Genomic DNA, 26,879 nt, shown 5'->3' with positions numbered 1-26,879 from the left:
TTGCTTGATGACCTCAAAGCCTGAGAATCCTCTGCACCCATCAGCCCAGGCGAGGAAGGGACGCACAGCCTCCTGCCTCCCACCTGGGCATTGTCACACCTGCTACTGGCTGAAGGTGGGGTCCTCAGCCCCGGATGAAGCCCTGTAGCCAGGACAGGTCAGCTACTCTGAGTTCCGCCTGGCTGGACCGCAGAGTTGGCCCAGGGCCCCACCTGCCACTCTCCGCTGGCCTCTGACTCTCCCTCTTCTGCTTTTCCCCAGCAGGGAGGGCCCAGACTCACCTCTACGACCTGCAGCCCCCCGACAAGCTGAGGCTCCCCTCTTAGATTTTTGAGTTTATGGCCCCCTGCCCACCCTGCTTCCCCAGGGTCCCCTCAGAGGACTCCTGGGGTTTTTGAGTACCCGAGGGGCCTCCGGCGCCTCCTCCACCCATCCGTTTTAGCTGCGAGCTCCTGGTTCAAGCAGGGTTCTTCCTCCTTTCTTTCTCCATCAGGCCTGCTGGCTGCCACATGGGCCTCCCAGGCTAGTGCTGGCCATGGCCAGTGGGTCCAAAGGCAGGGCCGTCAGGGAGGAGGGAAGTCTGAGAGGACCAGGCTTGTGTCAGGACTGTGGCTGTGCTGCCTGGGTGGTGAGTGAGAGGTGGCGTGAGTGGCAGGGGAGGCCCTCTCCAACCTCCACCCCGACTCCCCGGAAACTCTGGTCACCCACTCCAGCTCCTCCTCCCATCTTCCTTCTCCTTCCTGTCCATGGCCTTTTCCAGAAAGCTCACCCATGTGCCCACCTCCTGCTGCTTCCCACCTCCGCCCTGCCCACCAGTGCCGTGGCCTGGCTGCTCTTGCCTTACCACCTGTCTCCCTCCTCTCTCTCCACTGTTCTCTCTGCTCTCTCTCCCACTGCCAAAGGATTGGGTCAGCCAAGGCCGTCCTGTCCTGAGAGCCCCAGGCCTTCCTTCGACCTCTAACCAGATCCCTCCTCTTCCTCAGAGACCTCCCTTTCCAAGCCTGCCCGGACACCTGCTCTGTGATTTGACAGTGGCCCCTCAGCCTCAAAGCCTCCCCTTCATCTGTGACTTTCTGTTGTGTGGTGAGCTCATACCTCCAGGCATGACCTTGGTGAAAATTTGTGCCCCTCTGTGGTCCTGCTCCTGCCCTGTTCTATAAATATCTATAAATACTCATAAATACACACACACACACACACACACACACACACGTGGCAGTGCCCCTGGAGTTGCAGTGTAAGGAGACCAGCCTGGAAGAGGCCTCTTCACCCCACTGAACGCTCGGCACAGCACAGAGGCTGCCCACTGCTGGCAGGCCCTGCTGCCTTGTGCAGTGCCCACCCGCAGCACAGCAGACCCTGGGCCCTGCGACAAAGCTGCTACTCACGGGGTCAAGCAGTATGGCTCTATCTCTTTATTTCAAGATAATAACAGGAGCCACATCACCAGGGTGCCACAACCCTTTCTCCGCTTCTTTCCTGGGCCATAGACTGTCAATAAATGTCACTCCCCATCTTCGTGGAGGAACGACACAGGACCCTGCGCTGTTCTTTTGTCTGCTCGGCCCTCCCCGGTTTGCTGCTGGTTCTTCCTGGGTTGGCTACCGACCCTTCCACCTCCGTGGAAGGGCGGTTCCCCCTAGCCACTTTCCCCACTTCCGCGGGGGAGCGGCACACCGCTGGCCGGCTCTCTCGGGGGCTGCACAGGTGTTCCTTCCGATAGATGTTCCCCTAGATGTTCCTGGTGCATGTTGTCTCTCTCCTCCTTTATAGTCGTCTTCCACCAATCCCAACTCTGCTACCCACACGCCGAGTACGTTGCTCTCCTCCAATCAGGATCAGCTCCTACAGTTCATTGGTTGAACTGGAGGCAGCTGTGTAGAAGCTGTTTCCTCCTCTCCCAGCACCATATTGTGGGAGAGCAGATGCATAGAATAAGTCTTAATTCCAGTAACTTAGTCTAGTCCGAGTTGCTCCCCACAAATAAATACGTTTCCCAGCCCCAGATAATTATTAAAACCTCCTCCTCATTTGTGAGCTCCAGCCTCAGCTATGATACAGGGGAGGCCCTACTCCCAGAATATACAAAATATACACAAGTACAATATGTACATGGGGGTGGGGGTAGGGAGGCCCACTGGAGGCAGCCTCTTCCCCTCATCAGGCCTAGAGTTAGCCCCAACTGTCCTAGGGCCTGACAGAATGCTGCCTACTGCCCTGCCCCAAAGTGCCTCCAAAGAAAAGGGAGTTCCCCGAATGCCTGCCTAGCCTGCCTCAGCCCTGCCTGGCTGGTGTGCCTCTTAGTAAGAGGACTGGCGCCCCTGCATCACCTGCCCAGCCGACCCTTTGAGGGCTGTTGACCGTGCCTCCCAGCTGTCCTGCCTTGGGGGCACAGGGACGGAGTGAAGAGCTGGACCAAGCCTGGCCTCCCATTAGCCTCAGCTTGCCTAGGCCACCCTGCGATTTGGGACCGGGAGCCTCCCTTAATAAGGGACTGCCCTCGCCCAGAGGACCCTCATCCTATTGTGCCCTCCTCGCCCATATACCCTTACCCACGATGCCCCTGGCCTGGAAGTGACCCTTGCCCATGATGATGCCCCTGCCCCAGAAGTGACCCCTGCCCAGCGATGCCCTTGCCCTGGTGCCCCCGCCCAGCAATGACACTCACTCAGATGCCCTCCTCTCCTGATGCCCTCATGTCTGTGCCTGCTGATGCCCCCACGTGATGCTCCTGGCCAGATTATGCTGGCCAGGCTGACACTTAGCCCCAAGAGGGGCGATGAAAACTGCCTGGCTGACTTGCCCAAGTGGATGAGCACCCCCTGGTCTCGGCTGTTCTGGGGGCCACACAAATGCTGCCTGTGTTGGTCACGGACTCTGAGGATGGAGCTGGAAATGAGGAGGCCCCAGGAGCCCCCGGGGTCCTCCAGAGAGGCAGCCTAAAGAGGCCTTTCTCTCCCCATCAGGGGTTCTGGCTAAGGAGGGAAGGGAACTGGGAAGGAACGGCAGAGGATAGGGTGGTTAGCAGGGGTGGAGTGGCAAGGATGGGGTTGGGGCTCCCCGGGCTGATGGCATCTGGTGTTAGACGATAATGTCGTCATGCTCGTCAGCCTGGTAGAAGAAGGGGATGCAGTGGTTGGTGCCCAGGCCTGGGTGCTCCTGGGGGTTCTGCAACTCCTGTGGCTGCTTCCTGAGCTGCTGCACAGGAGGGTTCTGCTTGTGTAGTGCCTTCTTCTCAGAGTGCAGCTGTGTGTAGGTGGCCACGTGCTGCTGCAGGTGGAACAGGCACTGGTCACACTGTTGGTGCAGACCCTGAGCCTCCTGGCTCTTCAGCTCCATCTGCGGAAGACCAAGGGGGGTGGGGGGAGCATGAGGGCAGGTGGTGGCTTGCTAACCAATTCCACTGGTTGCACAGGAGTGGCACAGAGCCCTGCGTCTCCTGCACCCAGCCTCACACCTCATCCCCTTCTTTCCCATCACTTTAACTTGAGGCCACACACGAGAGGGAAGGCATCAGCTGTTAGGGGAACACTCGTGCCTAATACTTTACATGCACAATCTCAGCTCATCCTCAACACCTGTGTAAGGAAAAAATGCTAAGTTCCTTTGTCAGGAATCCGAGGCTTAGCAAAGGGTAGCCTTTGTGTAGTGACCAGAGGAGCTGGGTGACACGCCTCTCGTGGGACAATGATGTCCAGGCCTGGGAGGAGCCCGGGGCTACCAGCCCTAAGAGAGGCAGGACAGTCGACATGGAGGTCACCTGTCACTCCAGACTGGAGCGGCCTCCCTCCTGGGCCTAGCACTGCCCTCCCCAGAGACTTGTTCCCATGGCCCAGTCCTTCACAGTCGGGCTGAGCGTTACCGTTTCCTTCAGCTCCCCCAGCTTCTCCTGCAGCTGGCCGAGTTCCCTGGCCAGCTCGTTCTTGATGTGCTGCTCTGCCTGCAGCGAGAGGGTGAGCCGCATGTTGTCATTGCTCTGCACAGAGAGAAGCAATCCGTTGCCACCCAAAGCGGCTGCATCCGGATCCCAGCACCAGGTGCCCACCTCCCACAGTGCTAGGAGGGCTGGAAGCTCAGCCCCTCTCCTCTGACAGACATTTGAGCAGGGTCCTGGCTCACAGGGCACCTGCCTAGGTCATCACCATCCCCTTGGTGGGGGGGAAGTGAAGACCCAGAGGGAAGTGTTTTGTACCAGAGGCCTTGCCCAGGGAGGCTGAACACACCAGTCTCACGAAGCCATCCTGCAGCTTGGCCAGCTGCTCCTTGAGCTCCCGGTTCTGCAGGAGTGCACGGCTGATGGTCACGCGGTCGCTCTGCTTGTGCTCCTTGGCCTGGCTGCTCCACAGCTCCACCTCCCGCTCCAGCTGCAGCAGCCGCTGTTCCTGCTGCTGGTTCAGGCAACTCAGGCCTGTGTTGTCCTGCACCTGGGCCTGCAGCTGTCCCTCCAGGCTCTCCAGCTCCTTCTGCAGCTGCTCAGCCTGCGCCTTCAGCTGCTGCTCCGCCGCCGCCGGCCCCTCAGGGGAGGCTGGGGACTCTGGGGTGGGAGGCTCAGCTGAGAAAGGAAGCAGCCATCAGGGGCCCTGGCCTCTGGGTTTTCAAAAAGCTCCTGTCTTGGTCCTTAGCTCCTCAGGCCAACTTCTTGCCCCCACCCCGGTGCTGGCTTCTTGGCTAACAACTTTCCATATTCAGATGGTCATTACCCTTCCAAGCCAGGACACAGAGTGCTTGACCGTGCATAGTGGACAGTGGGTGCGCCACCCCTATTTACAGATGAGGTCTCCTATGCTCAAAGAGATAACAAGACTCGCCATCCACCGGCACAGACCTGCTTCCCTCTGCCACAACACCACTCACCGGGGCACCCAACACCCATCCTGCTCCCAGGCCACCTCTGCCCCTGCTCACCCATCTGGCTCTTGAGCTCGGCCAAGGTGGTCTCCAGCTCCCACACCTGACTCAGGCTGCACTCCTTCTCCTCCCTCAGCGTGCAGAGCTGCCTAGAGCACAGGGAAAAGAGCCACGAGCAGGGCCACTGCCTCCCTCTAAACCGATGCTGCTGTTGTTTCTGTGGGGAGAGTCAAAGAAAGGAAGGTGACTAAGGATGTCCCCTCTACTCCACTCCCAGAGAAAGAGGGGGTGGGCAGGGGGCCAGAGCGGGATTGGCACGTTCTCAGACCCTATGGGCACAGGGCCTGTCCCGAGGCTCCCAAGGAAAGAGCATGTGGGTCTTTGCTGGTTTTTGCTCACAGCTGTGGAACCGCGTCTGAATTGGGATTCTTCTTAGGGGACAGTAAGGTGAGCCTCCAGAAACGGAATGTGAGAAAAGACGGGCCTTCCACTAGGTTTGGATTTACAGGGGTGTGCGCATCGTTTGACAGCTCAGCACGTGCTACATAGGGGTTGGGGCTGCTCTTAACAGCGGGGATACAGGAATGAAAAGCACAGGTAATATCCCTTCTCTCCCTGAGGTTGACATCCCAGGGAGCCTGGAAATCTTGGATTCTTAGAGCTAAAAGAGACTTTTGACAACTGCCATTTCCACCTCCTTGGGAAACTCAAGCCCATGGCTTGTCCAAACTCAAAGTTCAGGTCAGGGCCTGAGTCAGGGTGGGGACATGAGGCTCATGGCCAGCACTGAACAAGAGGCCACAATCCCAGGGCTGTGTGGCCAGGGTGCAAGCAGGGGTGTCTGGAGAAGAGAGGAGGCGGAGAGGGCAGCAACAGGATAAGAGCCATGCTGCATGCTCCATGCTCTGGGGTCCCTCCAGCTGAGACCTGGCCCACCCAGCACCCCACTCTCCCTCAGCACCAGGGGGCCCCCAGCCCCTTTCTTCAGAGCCCACGGGGAAACAGAAGCCCAGGGTGGGCAGCATGGAATCAGGGGACCCCACTGGGCTCTTACCAATTCCTCTATGGTGTTACTGAGTTGTTTGTTAGATAGCTGGAGTCCAGGGCTACTGCCAGCTGTTGGTACTGGCCCAGGGGTGGCAGGAGCCCAGCTCCTTCCAGCAACCTGCCACTGCCACAAGCTCAAGAGAAAGCCCCATCTTGGCCTCCCCCACCCCAGTGCCGGGAAGGGTGCCTCATATTGGGAACCAAGCTGCCGGAAGAAAGGAGAAGAGAAGGCACAGCAGGCGCAGTCCTCTGGGAAGGGAGATGGTGCAAGCATACAGGGGTAGCAGGCACAAGGACGGAGGCAAACCTGAGTTGGTGCCATGCTAGTTAGACTAGCACCAGGGGGCGCTACAACTCCAGGTAACACGGTGGCATCAGCAGAGGGTGGTGCAGGAGCAGCGCGGTCTTTGGGCGCCTGTCAGGGAACAAAGCAGGGGGTTAGGGGGCCATGCAGGAGAGGAGGTGCCTTGCTGACATGGACACAAGGGCGCAGAGCAGGTAGGAAGATGTCGTAGCAGTCAGAGTGACAGTCACACATCCTGGGAACCACAGGGGTTGTGGGAATGGCTTGTCCAGGCTTGGGGACACGTGGCATCTTTTCAGGTGGCCAAAGCTCAAAGGAAGGGGGCTATGACCTCCATGGACATGAGGCCCTGGTTCTCCCTGGACCTCAGCAAGGGCTCTGACCTCCGGCAGCTGCAGCAGGCAGAAGGAACAGGCACCAACATCAGGGAGTACGGCAGTGTTCTTCCAGGAAGCCAGTCTCTGCCGCACAGTGACCCTAACTCTAGGCCCCTGCTGGGCCAAGGCTGCTGGTGGTGACGGGGCTCCCTCCAGGTAGCTGTCTGCCGCTGCCCTCTCCTGCTCTCCACCCTTTCTCCCTGCCCTCCTCTCTGCCTCAACCCTCAGCTGCATTTCTCCGATTCAGGCCTTTCCAAGGAGAAATGTTGCCCAAGAAGCCCCTCCCTGCTTTCTGGAGATAAAATCAACCACAGCCGCCTCATGGGCATACCTCTCAGCCCAATCTCGCAGCTCCAGAAATACCTACTCTATCAAAAGAAGCCAGGAAATCACAGGTAAGACGTCTGCTCTTTGACTTAGCACATGGAGGTCATGGCGCCTCATTGCCAGAAAAACTGCTAGGGAACAATGCGGGGATCTAGTGCTGGAGACGTGGAGAAGCCTCTCCTCCTTCTCCCGCAGTGGGACCCCCTCCCTCGGCCAGCCCCATCAAGCTTCTCCCCAGGCTCAGGCCTAACTCTCGGTCCATGCATCTGGCTCTAGAGACCACCTCATGTCAGCAGGCCAGACGGCCGCACACAGCCAAGATGGCTGAACAAGTGACAGCAGCCAGAGGAGCTGAGTGGAGGCAGGGAGTTGCTGCCTGCTCTCTGGACCCTTCAGCCCTGGCCTCTGAAAACCCCAATCGGCTGCCTCCTTAGAGTCCAGGCTGCAAAGCCTACAGATGAGAAAGAGGCGTGCTGACTCTGCAGTTATACCTTTAGAGAGTGGACCAGGGATGGAACACTTCTCTCTCCCTCTCATCTCGGCTTCTCTATAACTGTGCTTTTCAAATACATAAATAAGTAAATAAAAATAGAATCTATGTACTGTGATTACTTTGTGAACAACCAAGTCACAATTCTACTTCTGAAGGTGGAGCTTTGCCTGTTGTCTGGACACCAGATGAGAAGCCTGCACCTGGATTTCAGTCTGAAGGTGGAGCTTGGTGTGGGCATCAGGACACCAGATGAGAAGACTGCAGCTCACTTCAAGACTGAAGTTGCAGCATCGCCTGGGTGTCAGGACACCAGATGAGAAGCCTGCACCAGGCTGTCAGTCTGAAGGCGGAGCTTCGCGTGGGTGTCAGGACACCAGATGTGAAGCCTGAATCTGGCTTTCAGTCTGAAGGTGGAATTTTTCTTGAGCATCAGGACACCAGATAGAAGCCTGCAACTGGCCTTCAGTCTGCAGGTGGAGCATCACCTGGGTGTCAGGACACCAGATTAGAAGCCTGAACCTCACTTCACATGAGGAGGTGGAGCTTTGCCTGGGTGTCAGGACACCAGATGAGAATCCTGCACCTGGCTTTCAGTCTGAAGGTGGAGCTTCGCCTGGGCGTCAGGATACCAGATGAGAAGCCTGCACCTCGCTTTACGTCTGAAGATGGAGCTTCGCCTGGGTGTCAGGACACCAGATGAGAAGCCTGCACCTGGCTTTCAGTCTGAAGGTGGAGCTTCTCTTGGGTGTCAGGACACCAGATGAGAAGCCTGCACCTGACTTTCAGTCTGAAGGGGGAGCTTTGACTGGGTGTCAGGACCAGATGAGAAGCCTGCATCTCACATCACATCTGAAGGTGGAGCTCGGCTGGGTGTCAGGACACCAGAGGAGAAGCCTGCACCTCGCTTTCAGTCAGAAGTTGAGCTTCGCCTTGGTGTCAGGACACCAGATGAGAAGCCTGAACCGCGCTTTCAGTCTGAAGGGGGAGCTTCACTTGGGCTCAGGACACCCGAATAGAAGTGTGAAACTCCTTCACGTCTGGAGGTGGAGTTTCGCCTGGGTGTCAGGAAACCAGATGAGAAGCCTGCACCTGGCTTTCAGTCTGAAGGGGGAGCTTCACTTGGGCGTCATGACACCATGTTAGAAGCCTGAACCTCCTTCACGTCTGGAGGTGGAGATTAGCCTGGGTGTCAGGACACCAGATGGGAAGCCTGCACCTGGAATTTAGTCTGAATGTTGAGCTTCTCTTGGGCATCAGGACACCAGATTTTAGCCGGCACCTCGCTTTCAGTCTGAATGTGGAGTTCGGCTGGGTGTCAACACACTAGATGAGAAGCCTGCATCTGGCTTTCATTCTGAAGGTGGAGCTTCACCTAGGCGTCAGGACACCAGATTAGAAGCCAGAACCTCGCTTCACATCTGCAGGTGGATATCACCTGGGTGTCACAACACCAGATGAGAAGCTTGTACCTTGCATCGCGTCTGAAGGTGGAGCTTCACTTGGGTGTCAGGACACCAGATGAGAAGCCTGCACCTGGCTTTCAGTCTGAAGGGGGAGCTTCACCAGGATGTCAGGACACCAGATGAGAAGCCTGCACCTGGCTCAGTCTGAAGGTGGAGCTTTGCCTGGGTGTCAAAACACGAGATGAGAAGCCTTACCCTCTCTTTCAGTCTGAAGGGGGAGCTACGCCTGCATTCAGGACACAAGAGGAGAAGCCTGCACCTCAGTTTCAGTCTGGAAGTGGAGCTTCGCCTGGGTGTCAGGACAGCAGATGAGAAGCCTACCCCTGGCTTTCAACTGAAGGAGGAGCTTCTCTTGGGCATCAGGACACCAGAAGAGAAGCCTGCACCTCACTTTCAGTCTCAAGGTGGAACTTCACCTGGGTGTCAGGACACCAGAAGAGAAGCCTGCACCTCACTTTCAGTCTGAAGGTGGAGCTTCGCCTGGGCGTCATGACACCAGATGAGAAGCCTACACCTGGCTTTCAGTCTGAAGGTGGCACTCACCTGGGTGTCAGGACACCCGATGAGAAGCCTGCACCTGGATTTCAGTCTGAAGGTGGATATTCGCCTGGGTGTCAGGACACCAGATGAGAAGGCTGTACCTCCCATTGCGTTTGAAGGTGGAGCTTCACCTGGGTGTCAGGAAACCAGATGAGAAGCCTGCACCTGGCTTTCAGTCTGAAAGTGGAGCTTCACCTGGGTGTCAGGACACCAGATGAGAACCCTGCACCTGGCTTTCAGTTTGAAGGTGCAGCTTTGCCTTGGTGTTAGGACTCCAGATGAGAAGCCTGAACCTCGCTTTCAGTCTGAAGGTGGAGCTTCACGTGACCATAGGACACCAATGAGTAGCCTGCATCTCGCTTTCAGTCTGAAGGGAGAGCTTCACTTGGGCGTCATGACACCAGGTTAGAAGCCTGAACCTCCTTCACGTCTGGAGGTGGAGATTCGCCTGGGCGTCATGACACCAGATGAGAAGCCTGCACCTGGCTTTCAGTCTGAAGGTGGAGCTTCTTCTGCACGTCAGGTCACCGGATGAGAAGGCTGCACCTCACTTCATATCTGAAGGGGGATCTCCCCCTGGGCGTCGGGACACCAGATGAGAAGGCTGCTCCTGGCTTTCAGTCTGAAGGTGGAGCTTCGCCTGGGTGTCAGGACACCAGATGAGAAGCCTGCACCTCGCTTCAGAGTGCCTGAGCCCGATTCCTAGCTCCAGCTCTGACTCCAGCTTCCTCCTCACGCCAACCCTTGGAGACACTGTGATGGCTCAAGTACACTGAGCTACTCGAATTCAAATATTAAGCTCTCAGGACTTCTCTGTGCCTGGTCCCTGCCCAGACTATGCCATTTGTTGTCTCCTCTGAGGCCGCAGAGTGATCATGGCCCTTAGCCAGACCTTCCTGGGTGGGAGCTGCTGTGATGGTTGACCAGCCACCTGTCCCTTTCCCTAGGCCCATCTGCAGATCAGCCCTGCTACACTGGCTAGGCCCTGGGGCAGTTAGACAGGAAGTGCCAACATTATCTGCAGGTTATGGCCTACCTAGCCCCATGTGCCTGTGCCCTTCCCCTCCCCCAACTCAGGCTCCCTGCAGCCCTGAAAGGTGTTCTATGACCTCACGATGCTGCCTATGACCTCTTCGCTCCCTCTGTGTCCCCCACTCGCCACGTGGATGAATATTACCCACCTTTAATCTTCACACTGGCCTCAAACGCCACCTTCTCCAGCCGCAAGTCCATTTGGAACCCACCTCCCTCACCTAGCCATGCAGCTGCCCTGTTGCCGCCTTTCCCCTGCCCCCTCAGAGGACTCTGCCACCCCCATGGCACCTCCTGTCTTGTTCTTCTACTTCCACCACTGTGCAGCCAATGCCTTTGCCATCCACGGGCCCAGTGAACATGGTTGAGCATCCCATCTGATTTGTCAAAGAGACGAGGGGCAGGCAGAGTGTCCTAGCACTGGTCTGTCTGGGTAGCTTCACATCCTTGCCGGTTAGTTCCTCTGAAAAGCTAACCTCCATCCTTGTGATTATAAAGCCAATTCATTTTCCCTTAATTCTACCTTCTCACTTTCAAACCGAAATGGAATTCATCAAGTTGAAAAATCACTCACTTCCATCTGGTCTACTTGCCCAGAGGGCAAAATGTAACAGCATTTGTATGTTTTCAAATCTCTCCTGGTCTGACTGCACTGGGCATTCAAAGCCCAAAACCCCACAGACCTGCTCTGGAAGTTATTCCCAAATTACTGAATCTTTGAGGTGTGTCTTACCCTCTCCAAGATGATAAAAGACACAAGGGAAGGGAAAAAATGCAATTAGCCAAGCAGGGGAGGAAGCAGACATAAGCAGGCCGAGGGTTAATGGCAGCAACTTAAAACAAGCCAGAGGCAGAGTCTGCAGCAAATGAGACAAGCCTCAGGGACATGCACATCTGGGAGGCAGCAAGCCAGAGAGGGGGGGTTCTCGGCACTGCCTCCCCTTCCACTTGTCCTATGGGGCAGCGCTACCCCATCAGAATGGTTAAGGTCAGACACCAGCACCTTCAGTATGTCCTGCATCTAGAGGCGGTGAAAAGGGGAAAACAAGGGCAGGGGAAGACACAGAGACGTGGCTTAGAGAGAGGCGAGGATGTCGGGGAAGGAAGAGGTGGAGTCAGGAAACGGAGGCTGAGGAAGAGCAGAGATCCACACCGTGGCCCCCAGGCCATCCTCTCAGACTGGCCATTGCTGCCTCGCCAGACAGAGGGAAAAGTCCCCAGGCCCCAGAGTCACATGAAGTGCAGTCACTGACCAGCCCGGCTCTCAGACCCTCCCCCAGACACGACCCCCACTCTCCATGTTAAAACCAGACTTCTGCAGAAGGGTTCTCTTGAACAGGGAGGCTACAGCTCAACAATTAGAAGACACTGTTCCAATCCCATAATATCTGACAGCCTGAAACGGAAGCCCAGGGGAGGCTGTGACTTTTCTGAGGTCACCCAGAGCCAAGGCCGCATCCCAGTGCCTGGGGCTTCCTAAGGGGACAGCCCGATGGCCGGGCTGCTCTCACTGGCCTGGCTTTTCCTGAGGCCGGGGATGAGGAAGTCGCAAATACCAGCGACTATGAATGCTACAAGACCCTGTATTCTGGATTAATACGAGAACAGCAAAAACTCTCAAACTTTGTAAGTAAAACATCAGCCCCATCTATTTTACAGATGTGGAGAGAGAGGCCCAGAAAGCTTGAACAGTTTGCCTTACATCATATCCCCAGCAGAGGGAAAGGGAGCATTCAGACCCAGAATCCTTGACCAGTATCTAACACTCCCTTCCACTATCTTCCACTGTCCTCTGGATCCCCAACCCCCCACCCCCCATTGCCCCTTAGCCCCCGAGCCCCCAGCAGCCTGGCCAGCCAAGACTCACATCCTCAGTTGAGTGACAACCCCGAGAAGTGGTTGTCTTAGGGATACTGCCGTTTTTAAGGTTTTTCTTCTTTTTTCCTCCTGCAGGACCACCAGGCCTGTTCTTCCGCTGATATTCTCTTAACTGTGGAAAGGAAAAGCAGTTGATTCTCTGGAATGCCCTAAGCCCCTGCAGTCACATCCTACTTCACAGTGTTCACAAGAACTCTCATGTCCACCACTAACTTCATGCCACTGACAACCCTTCAAGGGGCTGGAATGATCAGTTAACGTCTGAAGAACTGACAACATGGCTTCAATAAAAGGGAATGATGGAATTTAAAATCAGCTTCCAACTCTCACTTCTGGGGTTCTGCCAAGAATCAGCAGCTGCTGGGAGCAAAACCAGAGGTAGAGGTAGAAGGTTAAACATTATGTGGTCAGGAATTGCGCTTTGTGTGGTTTGGAAACAAGACATTGGGTCCTTTCTTCCATATCAGAACCTCGCAGAACTTCGAGGGGCACCCCGAGGAACCCTGGACACCGAGGAGAAAGAGTAGAACCCAGGCATTATTCCAGCCAAGGGCCCATTATGATGTCACGACAGGTTCCGACCCAAGCCCCAGGGCGGCCTCACCAAGCTGCTGCCTGCTCCTCTGTGGCAGTGCCCTCACCCAGCTTCAAAAACTCCCCTGGGGAGGGTTCAGGCTATAAAGTTTAGTCTCCCAAGGTCTGTTCCACAGACGGTCACACAGCTGTGACTCCAGAGAGCCTGAGTGTGGGGCACTCTGATCCCAGGGTCAGGGAAATTGAATGTGAGCCTGAGAACTCGCACAACCCCCAAAGTAAGTCTCTGGAGAGTCGAAACCTGGGAGAAAACCAAACCTGTTTTCCCGCGGTCACCCAGAAACACTGCCCACACTTCCAGCTCCCCCGGGGAACGGGACACATCTCACTTTCAGTGTCCGAGCTGAGGAAGGGGGTCCCCCAGTCCCCAGTCCCCTTGCAGGCAGAAGCAGAAAGGGGGTGAGGACTTAGGGGACTGGGCCGGGAGATCAAAGCCCGAGCTGGAGGTAATGCCAGTCCCCAGGAGGATTTGACCTCACCACATCCCACTCTGCCCTACCCACGCGCTGCATAGGGGGAGGTGGGGCGCAGGGTAGGGACCCGAGTCCTTGGAGACTGAGCCCATAGACCCCAAGGAGGTCCGGCTTCGGGAGGCCGGAGGCGAGGTCTGAGGCTGGGCCGAGGAGCCCCAGGAGACAATGGCCCAAAGTCACCCAGGGGCGACAAGCCAGGGTGGGGGCTGGGTGCTGAGGGGGCGGTGCTGGCTGAGAGGACTTGGGTGGGGGAAGCCAAGGGGTGCTCGGGCTCGACCAGAGTGTCTGAGGAGCCGCACAGACCCCACCACGGACCGACCACCAGAGGGGCAGTGGGCTGGGCCGGGGGCGTGACCCCGACGTTTTACCTTTTTCTTGGCCACAGCCAGCTTGCTCTGTCGGGTTTCCTCCGACATCGCGGGGAGGGGGAGAGGTGGGGCACATCACCACGATCCCGGCAACCACTGCGAATTGCTCCCGGCAGCTACCGCGCAGGTGTGTGACTGAGCCAGGAGACGCAGCTTCAGGGCAGAACTAGGTGAGGCTGGGTGGGCGTGGTCGCCACACTTCAAGCCCATTGGTCAGTGAGAAAGACGAAACAAAGAGGGGCGTGGTCCGAGGCGTCAAAATGGGAGCTGCGCGTGCAGCTCTGTCACCGCCCACTCTGGGGGGCGGGGCGATTTCCCTTGGGTGCGCGCGCAGCTTTCTGGGAGCTCTCTCATGGCGTCCGTCACAGAATTCTAGTCAGTCTGCGGACCCCAGAGGCCGCTCTCCGGCCTGCGCCCTCAACCCCCTTTCTCTACAGGCGCCCCCGACCCGGGGCCCTCGGACCCCAGAGCTCAGGAGGTGGTGCGGAGCGCAGAGCAGGGCACACTGCATCAGTTCACGACCCCTTTCTGACTCCTCCCAGATGTGCCCCAGACGTTCTCCTTTCAGAAATCCCCTCAGGGTCCCTTTCACGTCCTCCAGACACTGCCCTCTCACACCCAGCCCTTCCTCGAGGGGCCCCACGCTGACCCTGCCCAGCTGGATCCAGTCGGGCGCGCCCAGGTCCCGGTGGCTCCTCCGCCCGCACCCCCACGGGCCCCCTTTCCCCTCAGAGCAGCTCCGGGGCCTCAGCCTCTCCCACGCTTCCCTCCAGGGCTGAGCAGGACCCCGCCGCAGCTGCCTCGGGGCCTTCCGGTCACGGTGAGTAGTGCGTGTGCCCCCGACCCCCTGCGTGTGCCCGCACCCCCCGACCCGTGCGGATAGTTGCAGACCCCATCCCGTGAGGGTGTCTGTGCCCCCGGCCCGTGAGAATGTCTGCGCCCCCAACCCGTGAGGGTGTCTGCGCCCCCCAACCCATGAGTTGCCTGCACCCCCCGACCCTTGCGGATGGTTGCGGACCCCATCCCGTGAGGTTGTCTGTGCCCCCCGACCCGTGTGTGTGCCTGCACCTCCCAACTCCATGAGTGTGCCTGCGCCCCCCGACCCCGTGCGTGTGCCTGCACCCCCCCGACCCATGCGGATGGTTGCGGACCCCATCCCGTGAGAGTGTCTGTGCCCCCCAACCCGTGTGTGTGCCTGCACCGCCCAACTCCATGAGTGTGCCTGCGCACCCCCCTATCCGTGAGGATGTTTGCACTCCCGAACCGTGAGCATGGCTACGGACCCAGACCCCGTGAGGATGCCAGCACCTCCCGACCCCGTCATGGTGGCTGCACCCCCCCGACCCGTGAGGAAGTCTGTGCCCCCAGACCCCGTGCATGTGCCTGCATTCCCAGATCCACGTGGATGTCTGGGCCCCAACCAGTGGGGGTGCCTGCGCCCCATGACTCTGTGCATGTGCCAGAGCCCCCAGACCCTGTGAGGATTTCTGTGCCTCCGATCCAAGAGGGGGCCTGTGCCCCCCGACCTGTGAGGAAGTCTATGCCCCCCAACCCCATGAGTGTGCCTGAGCCCCCCGACCAGTGAGGATGTCCAGGCCACCGAGCCGTGAGCATGGCTGCGGACCCCAACCCCGTGCGGGGGGCTGCAGTAGACATCAACCCTGTGAGGGTGCCAGCACCTCCCAACCCTGTGAGGGTGCCAGCGCCTCCCAACCCCATGGGGGGGCTGCACCACCGACCTCTTGAGGTTGCCTGGGCCCCTCGACCCATGAGGGTGCCAGCATCCGCCGACCAGAGAAGAAGCCAGCACCCCAACACTGTGAGAATGCCCGTGCCCCCTGACCCATGAGGGAGCCGGTGCCCCCCAACACGTGAAGTTGCCAGTGGCCTCCAATCCGTGAGTGTGCCAGCACCCCCAATTCTGTGTGGGTGCCAACGCCCTCCATCCCGTGAGGATTTCTGAGCCCACCCAATGTGGGGAGGATGTCTGCGTGCCCCCCCCACACAGTGGCATCATGACTACCCCCAGCCCTCCCCCACCCCAACCACAGCCCACAGGTGGGCCTTCCTCAGTCTTCCTGAGCAGACAAAACTCCGGGAGGCTCCCGAGCTGTCTTTCAGAATCCCTCTCAGTGCCCCCTGAGGAGCGTCAGCCAAGGTAGGCACCTGCCACTCTGCCTGCCTCAGGACCGCATCTGCCCCACTGCACCAGCCCCACACTGGGGGGCGCCCCTGGGACCTCAGGGCCAGGCCCCTCCTTCTCCCTACTGCAGCTCCAGACTCCCTCTTTCCTGTTTCTGTCCTTGGGCCAGCTGGCTCTCTCCTCTCCCTTCCCAGGCAGCCTCAGGACTCAGTGTGACTGCCCAGGGCCTCCGTGGCTGAGCCTGGGGGTTCTTGGGACAGGATCCGCACCAGTGGCAGATGTGGGTGCCCTCTGGAGCTGCCAGAAAGGCCAGGGAGCTTGTGGTTGATGGTGTAGGGGCTGGGAACTTGGGGGGTGTTGTGGTTCAGCCAGAGGCCTTTGAACTTCCTCCTGGGCGTGCCACACCTGCCCCAATCGGAGCTGTGCTGCTGGGGGCAGGGAACAGGGGGTATCAAGCCCCCCAGCCTGGGAGCCCCAGCACAGGCCAGGGTGACAGGCCGGGGTTCACCTCGTCCCTTGGGTGTGCAGTTGAGCAGTGGCCGGGGGTGAAGCCTTCGGTTGCTTGATGACCTCAAAGCCTGAGAATCCTCTGCACCCATCAGCCCAGGCGAGGCAGGGACGCACAGCCTCCTGCCTCCCACCTGGGCATTGTCACACCTGCTACTGGCTGAAGGTGGGATCCTCAGCCCCGGATGAAGCCCCGTAGCCAGGACAGGTCAGCTACTCTGAGTTCCGCCTGGCTGGGACACAGAGTTGGCCCAGGGCCCCACCTGCCACTCTTCGCTGGCCTCTGACTCTCCCTCTTCTGTTTTTCCCCAGCAGGGAGGGCCCAGACTCACCTCCATGACCTGCAGCCCCCCGACCAGCTGAGGCTCCCTTCTTAGATTTTTGAGTTTGTGGCCCCCTGCCCACCCTGCCTCTCCAGTGTCCCCTTTGAGGATGCTGGGCTTTTTGAGTACCCGAGGGGCCTCCGGCACCCCCTCCACCCATCCATTTTAGCTGTGTGCTCCTGGTTCAAGCAGGGTTCTTCCTCCTGTCTTTCTCCATCAGGCCTGCTGGCTGCCACATGGGCCTCCCAGGCTAGTGCTGGCCATGGCCAGTGGGTCCAAAGGCAGGGCCGTCAGGGAGGAGGGAAGTCTGAGAGGGCCAGGCTTGTGTCAGGACTGTGGCTGTGCTGCCTGGGTGCTGTGTGAGAGGTGGCGTGAGTGGCAGGGGAGGCCCTCTCCAACCTCCACCCCGACTCCCCGGAAACTCTGGTCACCCACTCCAGCTCCTCCTCCCATCTTCCTTCTCCTTCCTGTCCATGGCCTTTTCCAGAAAGCTCACCCATGTGCCCACCTCCTGCTGCTTCCCACCTCCGCCCTGCCCACCAGTGCCGTGGCCTGGCTGCTCTTGCCTTACCACCTGTCTCCCTCCTCTCTCTCCACTGTTCTCTCTGCTCTCTCTCCCACTGCCAGACGATTGGGTCAGGCAAGGCCGTCCCGTCCTGAGAGCCCCAGGCCCCCCTTTGACATCTAACCAAATCCTTTCTCTTCCTCGGAGACCTCCTTTGCCAGTCTGTCCAGAGAGCTGTTCTGTGACTTGACAGTGGCCCCTCAGCCTCAAAGCCTCCCCTTCATCTGTGACTTTCTGTTGTGTGGTGAGCTCACACCTCTAGGCATGACCTTGGTGAAAATGTGTGCCCCTCTGTGGTCCTGCTCCTGCCCTGTTCTATAAATATCTATTGTGGGGAGCAACTCGGACTAGACTATGTTACTGGAATTAAGACTTATTCTATGCATCTGCTCTCCCACAATATGGCGCTGGGAGAGGAGGAAATAGCTTCTACACAGCTGCCTCCAGTTCAACCAATAAACAGCAGGACCTGCTCCTGATCGGAGGAGAGCAGCGTACTAGGCATTGTGGGTAGCAGAGTTGGGATTGGTGGAAGAGGACTATAAAGGAGGAGAGAGACAACATGCACCAGGAACATCTATCTGAAGGAACACCTGTGCAGCCCCCGAGAGAGCCCGCCGGCGGTGTGCCGCTCCCCCGCGGAAGTGGGGAAAGTGGCAGGGGGAACCGCCCTTCCACGGAGGTGGAAGGGATGGTAGCCAACCCGGGAAGAACCAGCAGCAAACCCGGGGAGGGCCGAGCAGACAAAAGAACAGCGCAGGGTCCTGTGTCGTTCCTCCATGAAGACGGGGAGCGACATAATGGTGCCGTGACTCGGATAGGAAACCTAGGCAGGGCTTAGTGTCATTCCTCCATGAAGAGGGGGAGCGACAATCTATAAATACTCATAAACACACACACACACACACACACACACACACACGGCAGTGCCCCTGGAGTTGCAGTGTAATAAGACCAGCCTGGAAGAGGCCTCTTCACCCCACTGAATGCTCAGTACAGCACAGCACAGCAGGCTGCCCACTGCTGGCAGGCCCTGCTGCCCTGTGCAGTGCCCACCCGCAGCACAGCAGACCCTGGGCCCTAGGACGATGCTGCCCCTGGTCCAGAAGTGACCCTTGTCCAAGATGCCCTTGCCCAGGTGCCCCTGCCTAGCAATGACCTTCACACAGATGCTCTCCTCGCCCAGATGCCTTCTCCCATGATGCCCCCTGGCCCTAAGTGAACCTCACCCAGACTGCCCTTACCCATGATACCCCTGCCCCAGGATTGACCCTTGCCCTTGCCTTGGTGCCTCCACCCAGCAATGCCCCTCACCCAGATGCCCTCCTCACCCAGATGCCATCCCTGAAATTGACCTCACCTGAAGATGACCCTGGCCCAGAAGTGACCCTTGCCCGAAGATGCCCTTGCCTGGAAGCCCCTGCCAGCAATGACCCTCACCCAGATGCCCTTTCCTGAAAATGACTTCACCTGAAGATGCCCCTGGCCCAGAAATGACCCTAACAGAGGCAGAGAGAGGTCTTCTATCTGCTGGTTCACTCCCCAATTGGCCATAATGGCTGAAGCAGTGCTGATCCAAAGCAGGAGCCTCTTCCAGGTCTCCCATGTGGGTAAAGGGGCCCAAGGATTTGGGCCATCTTCCACTGCCTTCCCAGGCCACAGCAGATAGCCGGGTCAGAAGTGGAGCAGCTAGGACTTGAAGCTGCACCCTTATGGGATGCCCGCAATGCAGACTGGGGCTTTAACCTGCTGTGCCACAGCACCAGCCCCCACAACAGTATTTTTTCCTTCATACTACCTGAACTCTTAGTGTAGAGTTACCCTTAGGAGTATAAAGTAAACTAAAAATAGATTTTTGTAAAAATTAATGGAAATAGGAGAGGGAGGAGGAAGAAGGGTTGGAGCATGGGTGGGAGGGAGGGAAGGATGGGGAATATCACTATGTTCCTAGATCTGTATATAGGCAATACATGAAACTTGTATACCTTAAATAAAATTTAGCCTCCGAAGCGGCCAGCTGCTTCAAAATGAAGCTGAATACCTCCTTCCCAGCCACTGGCTGCCAGAAACTCATCCAAGTGCACAATGAACGTAAACTTCGTACTTTCTGTGAGAAGTGTATGGCCACAGAAGTTGCTGCCGACGCTCTGGGTGAAGAATGGAAGGGTTATGTGGTCCGGATCAGTGGTGGGAATGACAAACAAGGTTTTCCCATGAAGCAAGGTGTCTTGACCCATGGGCGGGTCTGCCTTCTGCTGAATAAGGGGCATTCCTGTTACTGACCAAGGAGAACTGGAGAAAGAAAGCTCAAATCAGTTCGGGGCTGCATTGTTGATGCCAATTTGAGTGTTCTCAACTTGGTCATTGTAAAAAAAAAAAAGAGAGAGAGAGAGAGAGATTCCTGGATTGACAGATACCACGGTGCCTTGTTGCCTGGGTCCTAAAAGAGCCAGCAGAATTTGTAAGCTTTTCAGTTTCTCTAAAGAAGATGATGTATGCCAGTATGTTGTAAGAAAAGCCCTTAAACAGGGTAAGAAACCTAGGACCAAAGCACCCAAGATTCAGCGTCTAGTTACTCCACGTGTCCTGCGACACAGACGCCGGCGAATTGCTCTGAAGAAACAGTGTACTAAGGAGAACAAGGAGGAGGCTGCAGAATATGCTAAACTCTCAGCCAAGAGAATGGAGGAGGCCAAAGAAAAATGCCAGGAATGGATTGCCGGGAGATGTGGGCTGTCTTCTCTGAGAGCGTCTACTGCTAAATCTGAGTCCAGTCAAAACTAAGGTTTAATAACAACTAATAAATAGGATTGTGTTTCAGACCTCAAAAAATAAAAAATACAAATTTTGTTCACCTTTTCAAAAAACCTGATCCACTCATTGTTGGGGAATGGGACAGCCTGGCCAGCTGTGCCCCTCCTGACATGTACAAGCACAAGAAGTTTCGTGCTGGGCTTTTTCCACCCTGCCCGTTGCTAACCGCAAGATCCTGTTTTGACTTTAAGCATCCTGTTATTGCATGTTTCCCACATTTACTAAGTTTTGTTTCTTGCTGATTTGGTAACATGTTTTCCGTGAATCATATAAACAGGTGGATGGTGGGAGGGGGATATATAAGAGGGTTGGAGGAGGCGAAGACAGCGGGCGTTTGTGACATGTAACCTGAGTCTGCTAAAAAATAAAGTGGAAGCTGAAAAGCCGATAAACACGTCTGGTGTCTCCGTGGTCTTGCCGGCGTTAACCTATCCGGAAGGTGCATGCCTGCAACTGGTGCCGTGACTCAGATCGCTGCGATGCGGAAAGAAGGTAAAAAAAAAAAAAAGTCTATAGACGGGAGTCTAGGGGAAAAAGCCTAGGAATACCGCGGTACAATGGGGAACACACAGTCCACCACGAAAATGCACCTATTGATTAGCCGCCTTTTAAAGGCAACGGGGACACCCATAATGAGTGTAGGTGTGTGCAATTTTACTAGGATACTATATAAAACTTGTCCTTGGTTTGTTGAAGAAGGAGATTTATCACAGGTTCGGTGGAGACGGGTGGGACGTGAATTGCGAAACGCTGGAGGAGCTCAGCGAAGACTCCCATCATAGTAGCGAAAAAGGAGACAATATAGAGGAACAAAGGATGGAAGCAAGCGGAGGAGCCTGACCAAAAGCGAAACATCCGCAGACGCTGGAATTGCCTCCACTTTACCCGGAGTTGCCCTTAATGCCCTCCACTCCTTATGAACCGCCCCCTCATCCTATGTGCTGTTGCTGTTTTGCCAGCAATGCTTCAAGTGAGATGAGGCCCATAGTTTTAGAGTCTGGGCCAGAGAAACAGACTAGAAGGCAAATACTTGAAAACGAAAGTGCTCGTAATGACGATGAAGCCGCTTTTCTTATAAATACTGGGGATTCAACTCCCCATCCACCGCAGCGCCTGAAACCAAATTGGGCAGAGTTCTTTAACCCCCATCAGATCTTTCCAGTGACCGAAGACTGCCAAGGAAATCGCGGGTGGACTCTGGTCAACTTTACAGCATTAAAGGAGCTGCAAAAGGCAGTGACTCTCTACGGGCCACATGCTAACTTCACCAAAGCTATCCTAGGAACTTTAGGCACTCAGGGCCTAGTCCCTGAAGATTGGAGAAATGTCTGCAAGGCAGTCCTTTCAGGGGGAGATTATCTCTTATGGTCAGCCGTTTGTAGGGAACTAGCTTGTACTCAGGCGGCACAAAACCGAGCTGATGGGCAACCTGCCTGGAATGAGGACATGTTAAATGGAGAGGGAGCATTCCATGCAGAAGTGGTGCAAGCTCGGTGTCCCTGGGAGGTATTACAACAAATAAGAGATACAGCCTTGAGGGCCTGGAAGGTAGTGCCAAAAAAAGGGGAAGTTAAACACAGTCTTACTAAGATAATACAAGGACCGACCGAGCCTTATGCAGATTTTATTAACCGCCTTTATGAAGCTGCGGGCAATCTGTTTGAGTCTCCTGAAGAGGCCTCACCCTTGCTGAGACGACTGCATATGAAAATGCTAATAAGACATGTTGCTCCATGCTAAGGCCTTGGCAACATAAGGACATCCCTACCTTTATGAAAATTTGCAGAGATGTCATGGATGATGTTGCCTCTGGGGCTCATGCTGCTATGGCAATGGCTAAGGCCAATAGAGCGAGTGACCACAAATGTTTCACTTGCGGCCAACCCAGACATGTAAAAAAGGAATGTAGACAACATAAACCCAACAAACGACAGCCAGGATTATGCCCTAAATGTGGGAAAGGTAATCATTGGGCCAGTGATTGTTATTCTAAGACTGATAGAGCAGGAAACCCTATTCCCCAAGAGTCAAAAAATGGGAGAGGGGCCACAGCACACCGGGGCCCGAAGCAAAATTGGGTGCGCCAGCAATCAAAAAAGGGGGATCAGGAATAGTAAGCTGTTTCGAATTGCGGCCAACGGAATCTCAAATATTAACTCCAGCTATGGGTCCTCAAATCATTGATGTAGTCCCTACTAAAAATTCTCTTCCCAATACTGGCTTCGGACTAGTGATTGGATGAGCCACCAATTTTCAGCACAGACTCCAAATTCAGCCAGCAATAGTAACTCCCCACATGCAAACCTAAAGTTATCGTTCAAGCCACCTTAGGTGCAGCTATCGTAGATAATGACAGACCCCTAGCACAATTACTATGCTGGGAAAAAATTAGAGATCAGAGAGCTAAACAAGGAAGTAATTTTGCAGCACTCTCCTTATCATTGGAAAACAGACCACTTTGGCCTCTTGTCATTCAGGGAAAAACAATACAAGGCTTGTTAGATACTGGGGCTGATGTAAGTATTATAGACGCAGATGACTGGCCTCCCTCCTGGCCAACACAAGAGTCAGAGAATACACTGGTAGGGTTGGGTACTACCCATGCTCCACCTAGGAGTGCCAGCATCCTCACTTGGACCGACAATGAAGGCCATTCTGGACAGTTCCAACCATATATCTGTAAGCTGCCAGTTACCCTTTGGGGACGAGACGTCCTACAGGAACTAAGACTTACCTTGACTAATGAAAAGGGAAAACAACAAGGATCACAGGCTGCGTGGAACATCATGACACGAATGGGATATAAAGGTGGAGGCCTGGGAGCTAGGGAACAGGGTATTACAACGCCCATTAGTCCAAAAGGAGAAAAGGACAGGCATGGACTGGGTTTCCAGGAGGGGCCACCGCACCGCAGCCAATCCCTATAACTTGGCTCTCCTCTAAGCCAGTGTGGATTTCGCAGTGGCCCCTTACAGAAGAAAAATTGGCTGCTGTAAAAACCTTAGTAGAGGAACAATTAGGGGCAGGACATCTTCAGCCATCTACTTCTCCTTGGAATAGTCCTATCTTTGTGATTAAAAAGAAATCAGGTAAATATCACCTACTTCATGATTTAAGAGCTATAAATAAATGCAACCTATGGGGGCCACCCAACCTGGCCTCCCCGTTTTAACCATGCTACCTAGAGAATGGAAACTAATAGTAGTTGATATAAAGGATTGTTTTTTCTCTATCCCCCTAACCAAGGAAGATAGACAACGTTTTGCCTTTACAATTCCCTCTATAAATCATATAGGACCCAATGCTCATTTTGAATGGACAGTATTGCCACAAGGAATGACTAATAGTCCCACATTATGTCAAATATATGTTGCTACCAATTGGGGCAAGTCAGCCCGAGCATGACTTGCCCCAATTGGTAGAGTTGGAAACATACCAGGGGATTCCAGTTCAATCCCATCAAGGTGGCATGTACCAATGCCATCTCACTATTCCAAGTGATCAATTTCAGTTCACAATTGATCATAATGAAAGGACTAAGAGTCAAAGGGAGCACATAAACAAGTCTAGTACCTGCTAACACTAACCGATAGAATAAATAAAGGGGAGAGTGGTCCAACATGGGAAGTGAGATACTCAGCAGACTCATAGAATGGCGGATGTCCTAAATAGCACTCTGGCCTCAGAATCAGCCCTAAAGGCATTCGGATCTGGCTGAAAAGCCCATGAGAGTATTTCAGGCATGGAAAGCCAAGACACTCTGGCAAAAAGATCTCTGTGAGTGAGATCCCAGTGGAAAGAACAGGTCTTCAAAGAGGGAGGTGCCTTTCTCTGAAGGGAGGAGAGAACCTCCACTTTGACTATGACCGTGTCTAAACAAGATAAGAGTCGGAGAACTCAAGGGGCTTCCATAGCCTTGGAAACTCATAACTGGTGCATAGGGAGATTACTGATGCCATAAACAGGAGTGTCAATTGGTAAAGTCAACAACAGGAGTCACTGTGCACTTACTCCTCATGTAGGATCTCTGTCCTTAACGTGCTGTACACTGAGGCTTAATGCTATAACGAGTACTCAAACAGTATATTTCACTTTGTGTTTCTATGGGGGTGCAAACGACTGAAATCTTTACTTAATGTACACTAAACTGATCTTCTGTAAAAAAAAAAAAAAAAAAAAAAAAAAAAAAAAAAAAAAAGAAAGAAATTATCAATTCCCAACTTGACTCTCACTGGGATTAAACATGACAATAGGTCTGATCTGATTTCATCATCATTTAAAAAAAAAATCATCTATTATTTTTCACTTTATGTTTCTGTGTGGGAGCAAACTGTTGAAATACTTACTTAAGGTATACTAAGCTGATCTTCTGTATATTAAGATAATCGAAAATGAATCTTGATGTGAATGGAAGGGAAGAGGGAGTGGGAAAGGGGAGGGTTGTGGGTGGGAGGGACGGTATGGGGGGGAAGCCATTGTAACACATGAGTCGTACTTTGGAAATTTATATTCATTAAATAAAAGATAAAAAAAATATATGTTGCTAAGGCTATTGCACCTGTAAGAAAATTATTTCCACAAATGATAATAGTACACTACATGGGTGATATTCTATTGGCTGCTCTCAACCAGGAAGAATTAGATAAAGCCTTCTTTGCATTAGAGAAATCCCTAAACAATTATAATCTTTTTTTTTGACAGGCAGAGTGGACAGTGAGAGAGAGAGACAGAGAGAAAGGTCTTCCTTTACCGTTGGTTCACCCTCCAATGGCCGCCGCGGCCAGCGCGCTGCGGCCAGCGCACGGTGCTGATCCGATGGCAGGAGCCAGGAGCCAGGTGCTTTTTTTCCTGGTCTCCCATGGGGTGCAGGGCCCAAGCACCTGGGCCATCCTCCACTGCACTCCCTGGCCACAGCAGAGGGCTGGCCTGGAAGAGGGGCAACCGGGACAGAATCCGGCGCCCCAACCGGGACTAGAACCCGGTGTGCCGGTGCCGCTAGGCGGAGGATTAGCCTAGTGAGCCGCGGCGCCGGCCTTAACAATTATAATCTTATCTTATCCCCTGAAAAGATTCAACGAGTTCTTGCAGTACAATATTTAGGACTACCTAGTATCTGCTAACACTAACCGATAGAATAAATAAAGGGGAGAGTGATCCAACATGGGAAGTGCGATACTCAGCAGACTCATAGAATGGCGGATGTCCTAAATAGCACTCTGGCCTCAGAATCAGCCCTAAAGGCACTCGGATCTGGCTGAAAAGCCCATGAGAGTATTTCAGGCATGGAAAGCCAAGACACTCTGGCAAAAAGATCTCTGTGAGTGAGATCCCAGTGGAAAGAACAGGTCTTCAAAGAGGGAGGTGCCTTTCTCTGAAGGGAGGAGAGAACCTCCACTTTGACTATGACCGTGTCTAAACAAGATAAGAGCCGGAGAACTCAAGGGGCTTCCATAGCCTTGGAAACTCATGACTGGTGCATAGGGAGATTACTGATGCCATAAACAGGAGTGTCAATTGGTAAAGTCAACAACAGGAGTCACTGTGCACTTACTCCTCATGTAGGATCTCTGTCCTTAATGTGCTGTACACTGAGGCTTAATGCTATAACGAGTACTCAAACAGTATATTTCACTTTGTGTTTCTATGGGGGTGCAAACGATTGAAATCTTTACTTAATGTACACTAAACTGATCGTCTGTAAAAAAAAAAAAAAGAAATTATCAATTCCCAACTTGACTCTCACTGGGATTAAACATGACAATAGGTCTGATCTGATTTCATCATCATTTAAAAAAAATCATCTATTATTTTTCACTTTACGTTTCTGTGTGGGAGCAAACTGTTGAAATCCTTACTTAAGGTATACTAAGCTGATCCTCTGTATATTAAGATAATTGAAAATGAATCTTGATGTGAATGGAAGGGGAGAGGGAGTGGGAAAGGGGAGGGTTGTTGGTGGGAGGGACGGTATGGGGGGGAAGCCATTGTAACCCATGAGTCGTACTTTGGAAATTTATATTCATTAAATAAAAGATAAAAAAAAAAGAAAAAAAAATATTTAGGACTACGGATTACCCCTACCACAGTAAAGCCTCTTGATTTTAATATCTCCACTCATCATGTTAAAACCTTAAATGACTTACAGAAATTGTGTGGAAATTTAAACTGGATTCGGCCTTATTGTAAAATGACTACTGAAGAAATGCACCCTTTGTTCTGACTTCTGGAAGGTGATGCATGCCTAAATTCACCCAGACAACTTACAAAGGAGGCAAAACCAGTATTAAAAATTTTTGAACAGCACCTTAAGAGCACCGCTATGCAGTGGTGTGACCCCACTATGCCCTTAAGTATTTTGGTGTTCATACAAAGTCATTATCCCTATGCTTTACTCTGGCAAGAAGGACCGTTGTTGTCTGTATAACCACATAACCATATGCCCAGATCTATTACCTCCTATGCGGAGGCTATGGGAAATTTAGTTTTACAAGCCATCCACCAAGTCATAGAAATTGCAGGGAGAAGACCACAGTCCTGCATTCTTCCATTAGAGTCTGTAGTCATTCAGGAGTGGGCTAAGGAAACTTGGCAATGGTCCCACATCACCATCACCCTTGACATAAGTGTAGATAACCATTATCCCCATCATCCTTTATTAGATTTTGCGACATGGTACCCTTACACTATTTTAAAAGAGTTTATTCTAATCCCATTCCCAAAGCACCCATAGCTTTTACTGATGGAGCAAAAGGAGGTACCGGGGTGGCTATTTTACAAGGTCAG

At 54.2% G+C, this 26,879-nt stretch overlaps 1 protein-coding gene and 1 pseudogene across 1 annotated transcript; one reads left to right on the top strand and one right to left on the bottom strand.

Moving 5' to 3' along the window:
- Nucleotides 1-3,081: 3,081 nt before the first annotated feature.
- On the bottom strand, nt 3,082-13,798 carry LOC149120272 (golgin subfamily A member 2-like; the record flags this gene model as incomplete). The annotated part of the gene is made up of 8 exons (XM_089321929.1): nt 3,082-3,339; nt 3,863-3,976; nt 4,224-4,552; nt 4,906-4,997; nt 5,248-5,411; nt 6,203-6,310; nt 12,299-12,421; nt 13,745-13,798. Coding segments are annotated over 8 exons (1,242 nt in total), but the record flags the coding sequence as incomplete, so codon positions are not given.
- A 5,462-nt stretch (nt 13,799-19,260) lies between these two features.
- Nucleotides 19,261-20,066, top strand: LOC149120271 (small ribosomal subunit protein eS6 pseudogene; annotated as a pseudogene).
- The last annotated feature ends 6,813 nt before the right edge of the window (nt 20,067-26,879 follow it).

Source organism: Oryctolagus cuniculus, chromosome 19 (genome assembly GCF_051225735.1).
Source record: "Oryctolagus cuniculus isolate XC-2025 breed Fujian yellow rabbit chromosome 19, ASM5122573v1, whole genome shotgun sequence".
Classification (NCBI taxonomy): Eukaryota; Metazoa; Chordata; class Mammalia; order Lagomorpha; family Leporidae; genus Oryctolagus; species Oryctolagus cuniculus.
This window is presented reverse-complemented; position numbering and strand designations above follow the sequence as displayed.